We start from the raw sequence: 14,222 nt of genomic DNA, 5'->3' as shown, positions 1-14,222 counted from the left end.
AATGTATAGACAGACACTTCATAGAGTAGGCTCTGTTAGAGTGGATAAGAGGGAAAGCATGTTACCATTATTTTATTTCTTAATATATTTAAAGAATAAAACAAAAACAATTACATTCTACTTCAAAATATTTAGATTCCTTAATTATTGGATTTATCATTCTAGTTCATTTCTACATCTTGACTTGCATCTCCTGTTTTTCTCAAAAAGTCATCTTAGTGACAAACATGTAATTATGCTTTTTAGATATATACTTATTAAAGGGCTTCCCTGTATTTTGCTGAGAGTTTTCACTTTCATCTTAGGTTCAAAGGATTTGTTAACAAAATAAATCACTCATTATATACAAATAAATAATACCAATATTTATTAGAGAATTATCTAGCTTACTTTCAATATACTAACATTAAAAGAAAAAAGGGAATAGAAACAACAAAGGATATATATCACCGAATTGGGTGTTGACCAACATCCAGACTTAAGTGGATGCAGCACAGAAATCCTGTGCTACAGTACATCTGGAGTCCCAGTTGGGAAAGGGTCCCAGGCAGTACATCTGCTCTGTGGGTGAGACTTCAGAAAGTTGAGGGTTCCCAGTTGCAATCTCAGGATGCAAACTGATAGTATCATCAATCTGTGAGCAAATTGCAGCTCTTGTTTCATTATAATGCTGTTTGCTCTATCCTGTAAAACTTGAGGGTTAAGCCTGGGGCTTGGTTGGCCAATCCCCCTCCAGGGGCTCAACAGTCCCAAGATTTGTCCCATATCTTATCTATGGCGCCGCAAGGCTTACACTCAGAGCAGGCAGTCAGGGCACGCACATCAGGGCAGTGTCCATGCAGCTTAGAAGCAAGGCCAGAGGCCTGCTGTGCTTTGTCTCTTAAGCCTAAACAAGACTTATTTATTTAATTTCCCCAACATCCTGGTGATCATTGTGAAGATCAGTGATCAATGCAAAGAAATAGAGGAAAACAATAGAATGGGAAAGACTCGAGATCTCTTCAAGAAAATTAGAGATACCAAGGGAACATTTCATTCAAAGATGGGCAAAATAAAGGACAGAAATGATATGGACCTAACTAACAGAAGCAGAAGATATTAAGAAGAGTTGGCAAGAACATACAGAAGAACTATACAAAAAAGATCTTTGTAACCCAAATAACCATGATGGTGTGATCACTCATCTAGAGCCAGACATCCTGGAATGTGAAATCAAGTGGGCCTTAGAAAGCCTCATTACAAACAAAACTAGTGGAGGTGATGGAATTCCAGTTGAGCCATTCCAAATCCTAAAAGATGATGCTATCAAAGTGCTGCACTCAATATGCCAGCACATTTGGAAAACTCAGCAGTGGCCACAGGACTGGGAAAGATCAGTTTCCATTCCAATCCCAAAGAGGGGCAATGCCAAAGAATGCTCAAACTACTGCACAATTGCACTCATCTCACACAGTAGCAAAGTAATGTGCAAAATTCTCCAAGCCAGGCTTCGACAGCATGTGAACTGTGAACTTCCAGATGTTCAAGCTGGTTTTAGAAAAGGAAGAGGAACCAGAGATCAAATTGCCAACATCCGCTGAATCATTGAAAAAGCAAGAGAGTTCCAGAAAAATATCTACTTCTGCTTTATTGACTAAGCCAAAGCCTTTGACTGTGTGTATTACAATAAACTGTGGGAAATTCTGAAAAAGATGGGAATCCCATACCACCTAACCTGCCTCCTGAGAAATCTCTATGCAGGTCAGGAAGCAACAGTTAGAACTGGACATGGAACAACAGACTGGTTCCAAATTGGGAAAGGAGTACATCAGGGCTATATATTGTCACTCTGCTTATTTAACTTCTGTGCAGAGTACATCATGAGAAATGCTGGGCTGGAGGAAGCACAAGCTGGAATCAGGATTGCCAGAAGAAATATCAATAACATCATAAATGCAGATGACACCACTCTTATGGCAGAAAGTGAAGAAGAACTGAAGAACCTCTTGATGAAAGTGAAAGAGGAGAGTGAAAAAAGTTGGCTTAAAGCTCAACATTCAGAAAACTAAGATCATAGCATCCAGCCCCATACTTCATGGTAAATAGATGGGAAAACAATGGAAACAGTGAGAGACTTTATTTTTAGGGGCTCCAAAATCACTGCAGATGGTGACTGCAGCCATGAAATTAAAAGATGCTTACTCCTTGGAAGAAAAGCTATGACCAACCTAGACAGCATATTATAAAGCAGAGACATTACTTTGCCAACATAGGTCCGTCTGGTCAAAGCTATGATTTTTCCGGTAGTCATGTGTGGATGTGAGAGTTGGACTATAAAGAAAGCTGAGCACCAAAGAACTGATGCTTTTGAACTGTGGTGTTGGAGAAGACTCTTGAGTCTCTTGAACTGCAAAGAGATCAAACCGGTCCATCCTAAAGGAGATCAGTCCTGAGTGTTCATTGGAAGGACTGATGTTGAAACTGAAACTCCAGTACTTTGGCCACCTGATGTGAAGAACTGACACATTGGAAAAGACCCTGATGCTGGGAAAGATTGAAGGCAGGAGGAGAAGGGGACAACAGAGGATGAGATGGTTGGATGGCATCACCAACGTGATATACGGTGAGTTTGAGCAAGCTCCAGGAGTTGGTGATAGACAGAAAAGCCTGGCATGCTGCAGTCTGTAGGGTCGCATTGAGTCAGACACGACTGAGCTACTGAACTGAACTGAACATCTTGGTGGCTCAGTGGCAGAGAATCCACCTATCAGTGCAAGAGATACCATTTCGATCCCTGGTCTGGGAAGATCCCACGTGCTGCAGGGCAGCTAAGCCTTTGTGCCACAGCTATTTAGCCGGTGCTCTACAGCCCCAGAGCAGCAACCACTGAGCCCACATGCTGCAGCTCCTGAAGCCCACCTGCCGTTGAGTCCACACTCCACAACGAGCGAAGCCACCGCGATGAGAAGCCCACGCCCTGCAACCAAAGAGTAGCGCCCACTCGCCACAACTAAGGGGAAGCCCTCGCAGCGACAAAGACCCAGCATGGCCAAAAATAAATAAATAAATAAGTAAAAATTTAAAAAAAATTTTTGAGATATATACTTATTAAAATATATTGCTGTATCAAGTGAAAGCAATTCATTGAAAAAAAGTAAAACTCATCCTCCACTTTCCTTTCCCATAACAATATAAAATTCTCTGTGTAACTCTATTTCTAAAAATTATCAGTTGTGACTTCTTAAAAAAGCACTTTAGAACTTTTAAATTAATAACCAATAATAAATTCCAATTTTTAGGATAACTTACATATACAGTACGCTGTTATATTTGTTTATGTAAATATCTTACCAACTTACTATTGCTGCGGAAAGTTCTCCATTTTATAGCCTATTCAGTTCAGTTCAGTCGCTCAGTCGTGTCTGACTCTTTGCGACCCCATGAACCGTAGCACGCCAGGCCTCTCTGTCCATCACCAGCTCCCAGAGTTTACCCAAACTCACGTCCATTGAGTCGGTGGTGCCATCCAACCATCTCATCCTCTTTCATCCCCTTCTCCTCCTGCCCTCAGTCTTTCCCAGCATCAAGGTCTTTTCCAGTGAGTCAGTTCTTCACATCAGGTGGCCAAAGTATTGGAGTTTCAGCTTCAACATCAGTCCTTCCAATGAACACCCAGGACTGATCTCCTTTAGGATGGGCTGGTTGGATCTCCTTGCAGTCCAAGGGACTCTCAAGAGTCTTCTCCAACACTACAGTTCAAAAGCATCAATTCGGTGCTCAGCTTTCTTTATAGTCCAACTCTCACATCCATACATGACCACTGGAAAAGCCATAGCTTTGACTACCCAGACCTTTGTTGGCAAAGTAATGTCTCTGCTTTTTAGTATGCTGTCTAGGTTGGTCATAGCTTTTCTTCCAAGGAACAAGCGTCTTTTAACTTCATGACTGCAGTCACCATGTGCAGTGATTTTGGAGCCCCCAAAAATAAAGTCTGCCACTGTTTCCACTGTTTCCCCATCTATCTGCCATGAAGTGATGGGACCGGATGCCATGATCTTAATTTTCTGAATGTTGAGCTTTAAGCCAACTTTTTCACTGTCCTCTTTTACTTTCATCAAGCAGTTCTTTAGTTATTCTTCACTTTCTGCCATAAGGGTGGTGTCATCTGCATTTCTGAGGTTATTGATATTTCTCCCCAGCAATCTTGATTCCAGCTTGTGCTTCCTCCAGCCCAGCATTTCTCATGATGTACTCTGCATAGAAGTTAAATAAGCAGGGTGACAATATACAGCCTTGACGTACTCCTTTTCCTATTTGGAACCAGTCTGTTGTTCCATGTCCAGTTCTAACTGTTGCTTCCTGACCTGCATAGAGATTTCTCAGGAGGCAAGTCAGGTGGTCTGGTATGCCCATCTCTTTCAGAATTTTCCAGTTTATTGTGATCCACACAGTCAAAGGCTTTGGCATAGTCAGTAAAGCAGAAGTAGATGTTTTTCTGGAACTCTTGTTTCTTTTTCAGTGATCCAGCAGATGTTGGCAATTTGATCTCTGGTTCCTCTTCCTTTTCTAAAACCAGCTTGAACATCTGGAAGTTCAGGGTACACGTATTGCTGAAGCCTGGCTTGGAGAATTTTGAGCATTACTTTACTAGCATGTGAGATGAGTGCAATTGTGCAGTAGTTTGAGCATTCTTTGGGATTGCCTTTCTTTGGGATTGGAATGAAAACTGACCTTTTCCAGTCCTGTGGCCACTGCTGAGTTTTCCAAATTTGCTGACATAATGAGTGCAGCGCTTTCACAGCATCATCTTTTAGGATTTGAAGTAGCTCAACTGAAATTCCATTACCTCCACTAGGTTTGTTTGTAGTGATGCTTCCTAAGGCCCACTTGACTTCACATTCCAGGATGTCTGACTCTGGATGAGTGATCACACCATCGTAATTATCTGGGTCGTGAAGATCTTTTTTGTACAGTTCTTCTGTGTATTCTTGCCACCTCTTTATAGCCTATATGAGATGCTATTAAGAATTGGCATAAGATGTGCCAATCTTTTTTTTTTTTAGGATGTGCCAATCTTTTATGAGTAAGGGATAATCAAGTGTTTTATAAATTCCTCTCCTTTGAGAATTTTATTTTGATTTTAAGAGAGCATTCAGGTTTGTAGTGAGTTTATTGTTGCACCAGGGGTATAAACTTAGTTATCTGGTATTTTTAAGACTCTACTATAATAATAATAAGTTGTGCATAAAGGAGCTCATGTTCTATTAGTAGAGATGGTTGGGACATAGTTTTCTTGAAGACTAAACAATATAGATGTCAGTGTAACATTGTAAACTGTGGCATAAGAAGATAGTATGTCGATATTCTGTAAGAAATTTTTTAAATTGCCCTGCCTTTGCATATATCTACGCCTTGGATTCTGAACTTGGTTTGTTTACTAAATATAACACTTATTGTCATATACTTTGTGTCTAAATATGCTACCCTGGGTACCATCTGGGGAAAAAAGCAAATTTGGTATTCAAATATGGCACCAAGTAGCTTTGTAGCTTTAAATAGGTCACCCTAACATCTCTTTATAGGGAGTTAGTAAGTAGTTTCATGAGGTCCCTTTCAGTTCTCAAATTCTAAAAGGTCAGTACTGAGCAGTATTGGTCAGAAAGGAAATCTTATTGGAGAGGTTAGTTGTGGCTAGTAGAAATAGAATATGTTAATGGAGAGATAGGAAAATAACCAAGAAGGAATAGGTAGAGTATGCATGTCATTGCAATCACAAGAGTCAAATATGGCCAGAATACAAGTTGGAACTGAACAGTTGGAGCAGTGAATCTGACTAAAGCTGAACTACCTGACATGCCACGTCCATTATTCCCTGCCTTATAGAACTCTTTCTTACATTGATAATATTAAGATGAGAGAGGTCTTATGCAAATAAACAGAAAGCAGAGGTGAAACAACACATGGTTTAAGCAGCTTCACTTGGCAAAAGGTCTGGGAAAGAGTTTAAAAAGAGTTTGGGCAGCGAGCAGAAGGCAGATCTCAAAAGAATGAACTTAAATAAAAATGAAAGAAGTTGTACGGGACCAGCCAGATCAAGGGTGACACAAGAACGCTAGAGTCCTTGTCTCTCTCACTGTGGTTGTAGGTAGTGCAGATAAACTAGCCAAGAAGCCATAGTTCCACCACGTGAGAGAAGCTCAAGGATGCAAGTAGAATGGAGCAGTTTTAGCTACTTGCCACTAAAAAGTGGCTTCTGGCTTTACTGCCCTGTCTAGGCCATGCTCCTTCTAACTCACCAAAATGCAAATTAGGCTCTCCTAAGAAGAATTTACACACAGCTTCAGGTGTCTATACTTAGGTTGTACCAATTAGGGTCAACTGATAAAACTTAAATTTGGCCAAAGTAAACTGTAGATGGCTTAGTATCACTGTGGTTTAAACTCAGAAATGTGTTATGTTTGTGCTGAATCAAAACCAGGGAAATATTCAGTAAGATATTTCTTTAGCCAACTTTGGGTTATATCATCACCAGCCTGAGAAATATGAGCCAGAAAGATGATTTTAATAAGTGTTAACTGGTCTCATAGTCCAAAAACAGGAGCAGGCCAAGAAAGTATTGCTCAGCCTTACTGCGGGGTATTTAAAGTGATCTTTATTTATCAAGAGCATTATCTGTTGGGTTTTTTTGGTTGCTGCTAACATAGCTGTAAATAAAAGGCTCTGAGATGTGTTTTCTCTTTTTCAGTTGGACTATACATGTTTGTGAAGGTTCGCTTTTCCTTTAATTTGACTTTTACTGTCACTTTCAGTTTTTATGTATGATTAACTTAAAAAGCAATAATTAAAATTTTCTGATACATCAACTTTACTCCCTTTGTTTCTTTTGCTTTTATCTATCCACTTGCCACCAACAGAAAGCCCTAAGCTTCATGGAGTAAAAAGTGTTCTTTTATATTTGCTGTGTGCCTGAAGTGTTGAGTAAGGTCTCTCCATTCTGTATGTCAGGTTCCAACATACTGAGTCCAATGCTGTGGCTTCTAGAATCCCCATTAAGCTTCACAGCCCCTGGAAACTCCCCTATCAGGCCTCACAGAGTCTTGTCCTATACATTGGTTGTGATGGTGGTTTAGTCACTCAGTTGTGTCCAACCCTTTCGATCCCATGGACTGTAGCCCACCAGACTTCGTTCATGAATTTCCCAGGCAGGATACTGGAGTGGGTTACTATTTCCTTCTCCAGGGGATCTTCCCAACCCCAGGATCAAACCCATGTCTCCTGCATTGCAGTGGATCCTTTATCACTGAGCCACCAGGGACTAACCCTATATAGAGAGAGAGCTCAGTGTTTGGACAAAGATATAAAGAATCCCAGTCCAGGTTTCTTGAGCTCTTCCTCTGAAGCTCTCTTCTCTGTAGTACATTGTCCCACAAATTTCTCTTGCTTTTAAAGTATGCTGAATGCCAGTCTTTTTTTTTTCTTCTCCACCAACTGAGGTAGATATATACCCTTCTTTTGGGTTTAACTTCCCTGTGTTGTGATTTGGAAAATACTACCCAACAGAAAACTGGCAATGTATTATTTATTTTTACTCATCCATCACAGTGCTATTATCCATTTTCTGAAAACAGGTACAATATATGAAGCAACTTGTTTTATAGTAGTTTACAGGGGAAGGGGAAGTCCAGTATCCATTATTTTCATCATGACTGAAAGCAAAAGTTGATTGAATTGATTTTTATTGTGGCAGTATCTTAATTTTTTTTCTTCAGTGGATTAATATTTCTAAATGTTTGGTGATAGATTTCCAGACGTACCAATGGAATTTGTTAAGCTTCTAGATACTAGCTCATTTTTAGGCTGTCCTACAAATATTTATAGAGTCAGTAATAGACTTTATGAAGTTCCTATTTTGAGCTTCATGTTACAAGAGTAGCTGAAGAGTAGTATACAGATGTAAAATAAGAACAGCATAAAATACTCTCTTTTAATTTCAGAGAGCTTTCATATCCATTCAGAAGATAAAGCAAGCAAAAGAGACGATGGTAAAGCAAGTTACCAATTAGAGGGGAAGTGAGGTCAGATGAGCTCCTTAGTTACCAGGAGACCAGTAAAGGGGCATGCCCCTCACTGCCCCTTTGATAAGAACAATCACTAGCTGGGGCCTGAGGCTTGTGTGTAGGAATGTCAGTCATGTGTTGTTGTTATTATTCAGTCACTCAGTCGTATTCCACACTTTGCAACCCCATGGACTGCAGTACGCTAGGCTTCCCTGTCCTTCATCTCCCAGAGCTTGCTCAAACTCATGTGCATTGAGTCAGTGATACCATCCAACCATCTCATCCTCTGTCACCCACTTCTCCTGCCTTCAATCTTTCCCAGCATCAGGGTCTTTTCCAATGAGTGGGCTCTTCACATCAGGTGGCCAAAGTGTTGGAGCTTCAGCTTCAGCATCAGTCCTTCCAATGAATATTCAGTGTTGATTTCCTTTAAAATTGACTTATTTGATCTCCTTTTAGTCCAAGAGACTCTTAAGAGTCTTCTCCAACACCTCAGTTCAAAAGCATCAATTCTTCGGCGCTCAGCCTTCTTTATGGTCAGTCCTGTACGTAAGATAGAAGTGAAGCAGGGGCTGGTAGGGCAGGAGATGTACAGAGAGCAGGAGAACAGCCATCTTGAGTGGCCTGACCATACACATGTGCAATTTGAATTCTTTATGCAAATTTCTGATGTTATCCTGTAAACAATGCTGTGAGGTAATATTTTCATCTTAAAATTGAGAAAACTAAGTATTATAGAGGTTAAATAAAATATCAAGTACAAGTGAGTTGTAGTTGTTGTTCAGTCACTAAGTGGTGTCCGGCTCCTTGCAAACCCATAGGGCGCAGCACACCAGGCTTCAAATCTAGTTCTTCTCAATGTTTCAGATTCTGAACTCTTTACCTGTTGTACTGTAGTTCAGAACTGACTACATGGCAGAAATGGGAATAGACTAGGATGTTACTGACGCATGTTTTAAATTATATGAATTGGAGAGTAACAAGATAATTGTACATGAAAATAATTTTAAGAGGTTTTTCCACCTGCCAAAGAGAGGATGAATATGGTAGAAAAAAGGACTAAAATCAGGCAGACCCTCTAGGGGACTTACTCATAGTCATCTCGTAATGACTGACTAGAGACTGGATTGAGAGTGATGGCATTGGGATTGGTGGCGAGAAGTAACATGAAAGATCAAGTAAAAAGCTTTGATCAGAACTTGATTACAAACTGAGAATTCCAGAAAGGAGCACATTTTTGCTTTTGGAAGAGAGTGAGATTGGGAGATGACTGATAAAGAGAGGAGAAAGGACAGAGTCGGGAAAGGATGGTAAGACCCTGTTGACTTTGTTTCTTACATAGCTATCCAAATACTATGTTTTCTGGCATTTAACTGTATAGACCTGGAGTTTGGGTCCAAGAACAGGAATGCAGAAATTTGAAATATCATCAGTGTTCGTATACTTCCTTTGTGCCTCTCTCCAGTTTCCTCTCAACCAGACCATGACATTTTTCACTAGCTATGCATTTATTAAAGATAACATAATGTATCTGTTTTTCCTTTACAGAAAGAAATTCTGGAGCAACAGCAACAAGAACGAAATGACAACAGCTTTCATGGCATTTGTATGTTTTGCAGTGAGGAATTCCTCGGAAACAGGTAGCTGTTGAGTATGTATTTAAATGTTACTGTTTTTCATCTGAAAACTTACCAAAACACTGACAGTGGGTGTTTTAATCTTATATAGATTAAGTTACATGAATTGGCTCAGTCCCCTTTAATATATCCACAGTAATTTTTTTTTAATACACCAAACATCAAAGATGGAATGTTTTGCTCTAAGCAAAGTAGGGGAATAAAATTTTTTAAAAGCCAGAAATAGATTTGTGTTTAATGTTGTAGGGCTTTTTAAAATCTGTTGACAGGCCAAGATCATGTGCAACAGATGTGCCCTTCTGTATTAACTTGTAAACTCTAAACCTTCAGCAGCTTTTGGTGTTTTATTTTTAAACATTAAAAACGATAAAGATCTAAGGGGGAAAATAAATGGGGAATTGGTAATTCTGTCACCAACCCCAACTGGCCTAAAACCAACTGATATACTCTGATTCAGTTCTAAAACTAACCACACAGAGTTAGCATCAGACTCCACTGGAAAAGGGATAGGCTACCCACTCCAGTATTCTTGGGCTTCCCTTGTGGCTCAGCTGGTAAAGAATCCGCCTGCAGTGCAGGAGACCTGGGTTCGATCCCTGGGTTGGGAAGATCCCCTGGAGAAGGAAAAGGCTACCCACTCCAGTATTCTGGCTGGGAGAATTCCATGGACTATACAGTCCATGGGGTTGCAAAGAGTTGGACACAACTGAGTGACTTTCACTTCACTTCACTTCACTTCACTGTGGGTTTAAGGGCGGTCATCCCCTACAAGACTGCCCCCTCTTTAGACACCACACAAGTTCAGAGATTCCCTTGGATAGCTGCACTTCTGACGAACTGGCTACAAATTCAGGGATTTCCACCAATAATTTGCTTCAGTTCATTTCAGTTCAGTTGCTCATTCATGTCCAACTCTTTGCGACCCCATGAATCGCAGCATGCCAGGCCTCCTTATCCATCACCAACTCCCAGAGTTTACTCAAACTCATGTCCATCGAGTCAGTGATACCATCCAACCATCTCATCCTCTGTCGTCCCCTTCTCCTCCTGCCCCCAATCCCTCCCAGCAGCGGTGTCTTTTCCAGTGAGTCAACTCTTCACATGTGGTGGCCAAAGTCTTGGAGTTTCAGCTTCAGCATCAGTCCTTCCAATGAATACCCAGGACTGATCTCCTTTAGGATGGGCTGGTTGGATCTCCGTACAGTCCAAGGGACTCTCAAGAGTCTTCTCCAACACCACAGTTCAAGAGCATCAATTCTTCAGCACTCAGCTTTCTTCACAGTCCAACTCTCACGTCCATACATGACCACTGGAAAAACCATAGCCTTGACCAGACAGACCTTTGTTGGCAAAGTAATGTCTCTGCTTTTTAATATGCTATCTAGGTTGGTCATAACTTTCCTTCCAAGGAGTAAGCGTCTTTTAATTTCATAGCTGCAATCACCATCTGCAGTGATTTTTGGGTCCAAAAAAATAAAGTCTGCCACTGTTTCCACTGTTTCTCCGTCTATTTCCCATGAAGTGAGGGGACCAGATGCCATGATCTTAGTTTTCTGAATGTTGAGCTTTAAACCAACTTTTTCACTCTCCTCTTTCACTTTCATCAAGAGGCTTTTACTTCCTCTTCACTTTCTACCGTAAGGGTGGCGTCATCTGCATATCTGAGGTTATTGATAATTCTCCCGGCAATCTTGATTCCAGCTTGTGCTTCTAATTTGCTTAGGTTCATTAATTCACTAGAATGACTCACAAAACTCAGAAAAGTGTTAACCATAAAAGATACAGATCAGGAATAGTCAGATTAAGAGACATGTAGAGCTGGGTCCGGATGGATCCTTAACACAGAACTTCTGTGCCTTCTCAAAGAATCAGAATCTATCACCTCCTGGCATGTCAGTGTATTCACCAACCAAGAATCTTCACTGAGTTTTGGTATCCAGAATTTTTACATGCTTCATTATGTGAGCATACTTAATTTAATTATGGAACTTAGTCTCCAGTTCCTCTCTCCTTTCTGAAGGTCAGGGTGGCTCTGGGTTCCTAAACTTTGATCACTTAGTTATTTAGTCTTTCTGGCAATCAACCCCCATTCTGAAGCATTCTAGAAGCCTACCACAAGTCACTTTATTGGCATAACAAAAGTAATCTTAGAGAACTTTCGAGGGTTTTTGAGGTCCAGTGCCTGGAGCCAAAGACAAAGACCAGACTAAGTTCTTTTTATACAACAGTAATATTTACAAGTGTACATTAACTTAAATACAAGTCATGAAGTTGTAACCTCTAGGGAATGGGAATAGTTTTAGTGACAACCTAGAGTGGACAACCATTCTGCTGCCCACTTGAAGGAAAGCAGTCTTTAGTTTTAAAAAAACGGCTAAGCACAGTAACTGACATTGTTGTCTGAAAAACATGGAAAAGGAGAGGGTGACTATTTGTTTGAATTTAGAAAAGGGTTTGGATGAAGCATCAATGTTGAAAACACCAGTTATGAAGATTTGATACTCATATAGATCAGTTAGCATAGAGGAAAACCTATGCCAAGGCCAGTCATTATGCTTTTAACACTGTCTATATCAAAAAGATTTATGGGGATGGAAGTGAGGACCACCTCCCTATCAAAAAGCTTACCAAGCACTGCTACTTCCTTTTAACATGTTATTTCTGATTTAACATTAAGACTATTATTAACCCAGTGAGGAGCCATGTGACTATTATTAAGAATCTCTGGTATTAAAAATCTACAAATATTTTTGTTTTCTATAGCTTAAGATTTTATGATAAATGTAGATACTGACATGATTTGAAATATATATCCTTATGATTTATATTAAACTCAGGGATACATGGGTATCAGGATATAAGGATTGAAAGTTTGACAGAGAAAGGCAGTCAGCCTGTTGCAGAGACAGAAGTTTGCTTTATCTTGCACCATACAGCCAAGTGCACGTGCATGTGTGGGTGCTCACTCTTTGACTCTTTGCAACCCCATGGACTGTAGCCTGCCAGGCTCCTCTGTCCATGGAATTTATCAGGCAAGATTACTGGAGTGGGTTGCCATTTCCTACTCCAGGGGATCTTCCCAACCCAGGGATCGAACCTGTGTCTCCTGCATCTTCTCCGTTGGTAGGCAGATTCTTTATCACTGCACCACTTGCCAGGTAACTTTAACCAATGATAAAGATAAGCATGTCTTATTTTTATAAAATGTCCTCTTTCCTTCTGCAGCTCTTATTTATGAAAAGGTCTGTTTATAATGAAAGATTAACAATATAACCTGATTCTAGCTATGCACAATATTAGCAATGTTTGGGGATTATATTTGTGTTCTTCCAGCCCAGGCACAAAAAGAATAGAAAAACATATGGCGTGGGTAATGGTCAAGGATAGAAAAACGAGTACATTCTTGCTATCCTATATTTATGTTTATTGTAGTGTAATTACTGATGAGATGGGATTTACTTATACCATTTTGCTGTTTACTTTATTTATTAAGTTTTTAAGAAGTTCTTTCCTCCATTACTGCCTTCTTTATTGTTGAGTAGACATTTTCTAGCACACCATTTCAATTCCCTTGTTTCTTTTACCTTATTTTTTGAGTTATTTTCTAGTGGTCCACTCACTATCCACTATAATTCACTGGGGAATACAATTGAGATTTTAACTTAAAACAGTTGAACTCAGGTTAATACCAGTGTAATTTCAACAATACACAAAAAATTTGCTCCAAGATGGATTGCTTTTCCCCCACTCCTTTGTGCTGTTGTTGTCACATAAATTACATCTTTATACATAATAAGCTCATTAACATGTCTTTAAAATTTTTGTTTCATGCAGTTATTTTTACATCAGATACGGGAAGAAAAGATTTATAAACAAATTCATTTATACTGCCTTTTATATTTGACTATGTGACTACCTTTACTGGTGCTTATTTTTTTAATGTATGTTTTTATTTTTTATTTTTTTAATGTATGTTTGAATTACTATCTAGCATCATTTTATTTTATCCCAAAGAATTTGTTTTAGTTTCTTATTGGCCAAGTCCTTTAACAATGAATTTTCTCAGGTTTTATTATCTGGGAATGTCTTGATTTCATCTTCATTTTTTCTCTCGGTATGAGTCTCTCTGATTTATTCTACATGAAGTTTGTTGGGCTTCTTCAATGTTTGAGTTAATGTTTTCCATCAAATTTGGGGAGTTTTTAGTTGTTATTTCTTCAAATATTATTTCTGCCCCTATCCTTTTTGCTTTTGGGGAATCCTATTATACATAGATTGGTAGATGTAATAATCTCTAAGGCTCAATTTAATTTTCAGCATTGTTTCTTCTTCTCTTCCGCAGACTGGAAAATCTCAATTGATCTTCAAGTTCATTGATTCTTTGTTCTGCCAGTTCAAATTTTCTTTTGGGCCCTTCTAGTGAATTTTTCATTTCAGTTACTATACATTTCATCTCCAGAATTTGTCTGTTTTGTTGAATTTCTGTCTTTTTATTAGTATTCCCATTTTGGTCAGGGTATCCTTCTCATACCTTTTTTTTGATTATTTA

General features: G+C 39.4%; 1 protein-coding gene across 2 annotated transcripts in view; it reads left to right on the top strand.

Annotated features, from left to right (window-relative positions):
• ZNF277 (zinc finger protein 277) overlaps positions 1–14,222 on the top strand; it is a 135,431-nt gene that overhangs the window by 99,916 nt on the left and 21,293 nt on the right. For both annotated transcript variants that reach the window (XM_043872236.1, XM_043872237.1), the window contains exon 5: positions 9,585–9,676. In XM_043872236.1, coding sequence (XP_043728171.1) covers positions 9,585–9,676 — 92 coding nt within the window. The remainder of the gene's footprint in view (positions 1–9,584; positions 9,677–14,222) is intronic.

This window comes from Cervus elaphus, chromosome 18 (genome assembly GCF_910594005.1).
Source record: "Cervus elaphus chromosome 18, mCerEla1.1, whole genome shotgun sequence".
Classification (NCBI taxonomy): Eukaryota; Metazoa; Chordata; class Mammalia; order Artiodactyla; family Cervidae; genus Cervus; species Cervus elaphus.
Note: the sequence above shows the minus strand (reverse complement) of the source record. Positions and strands in the feature narration are given on the sequence as shown.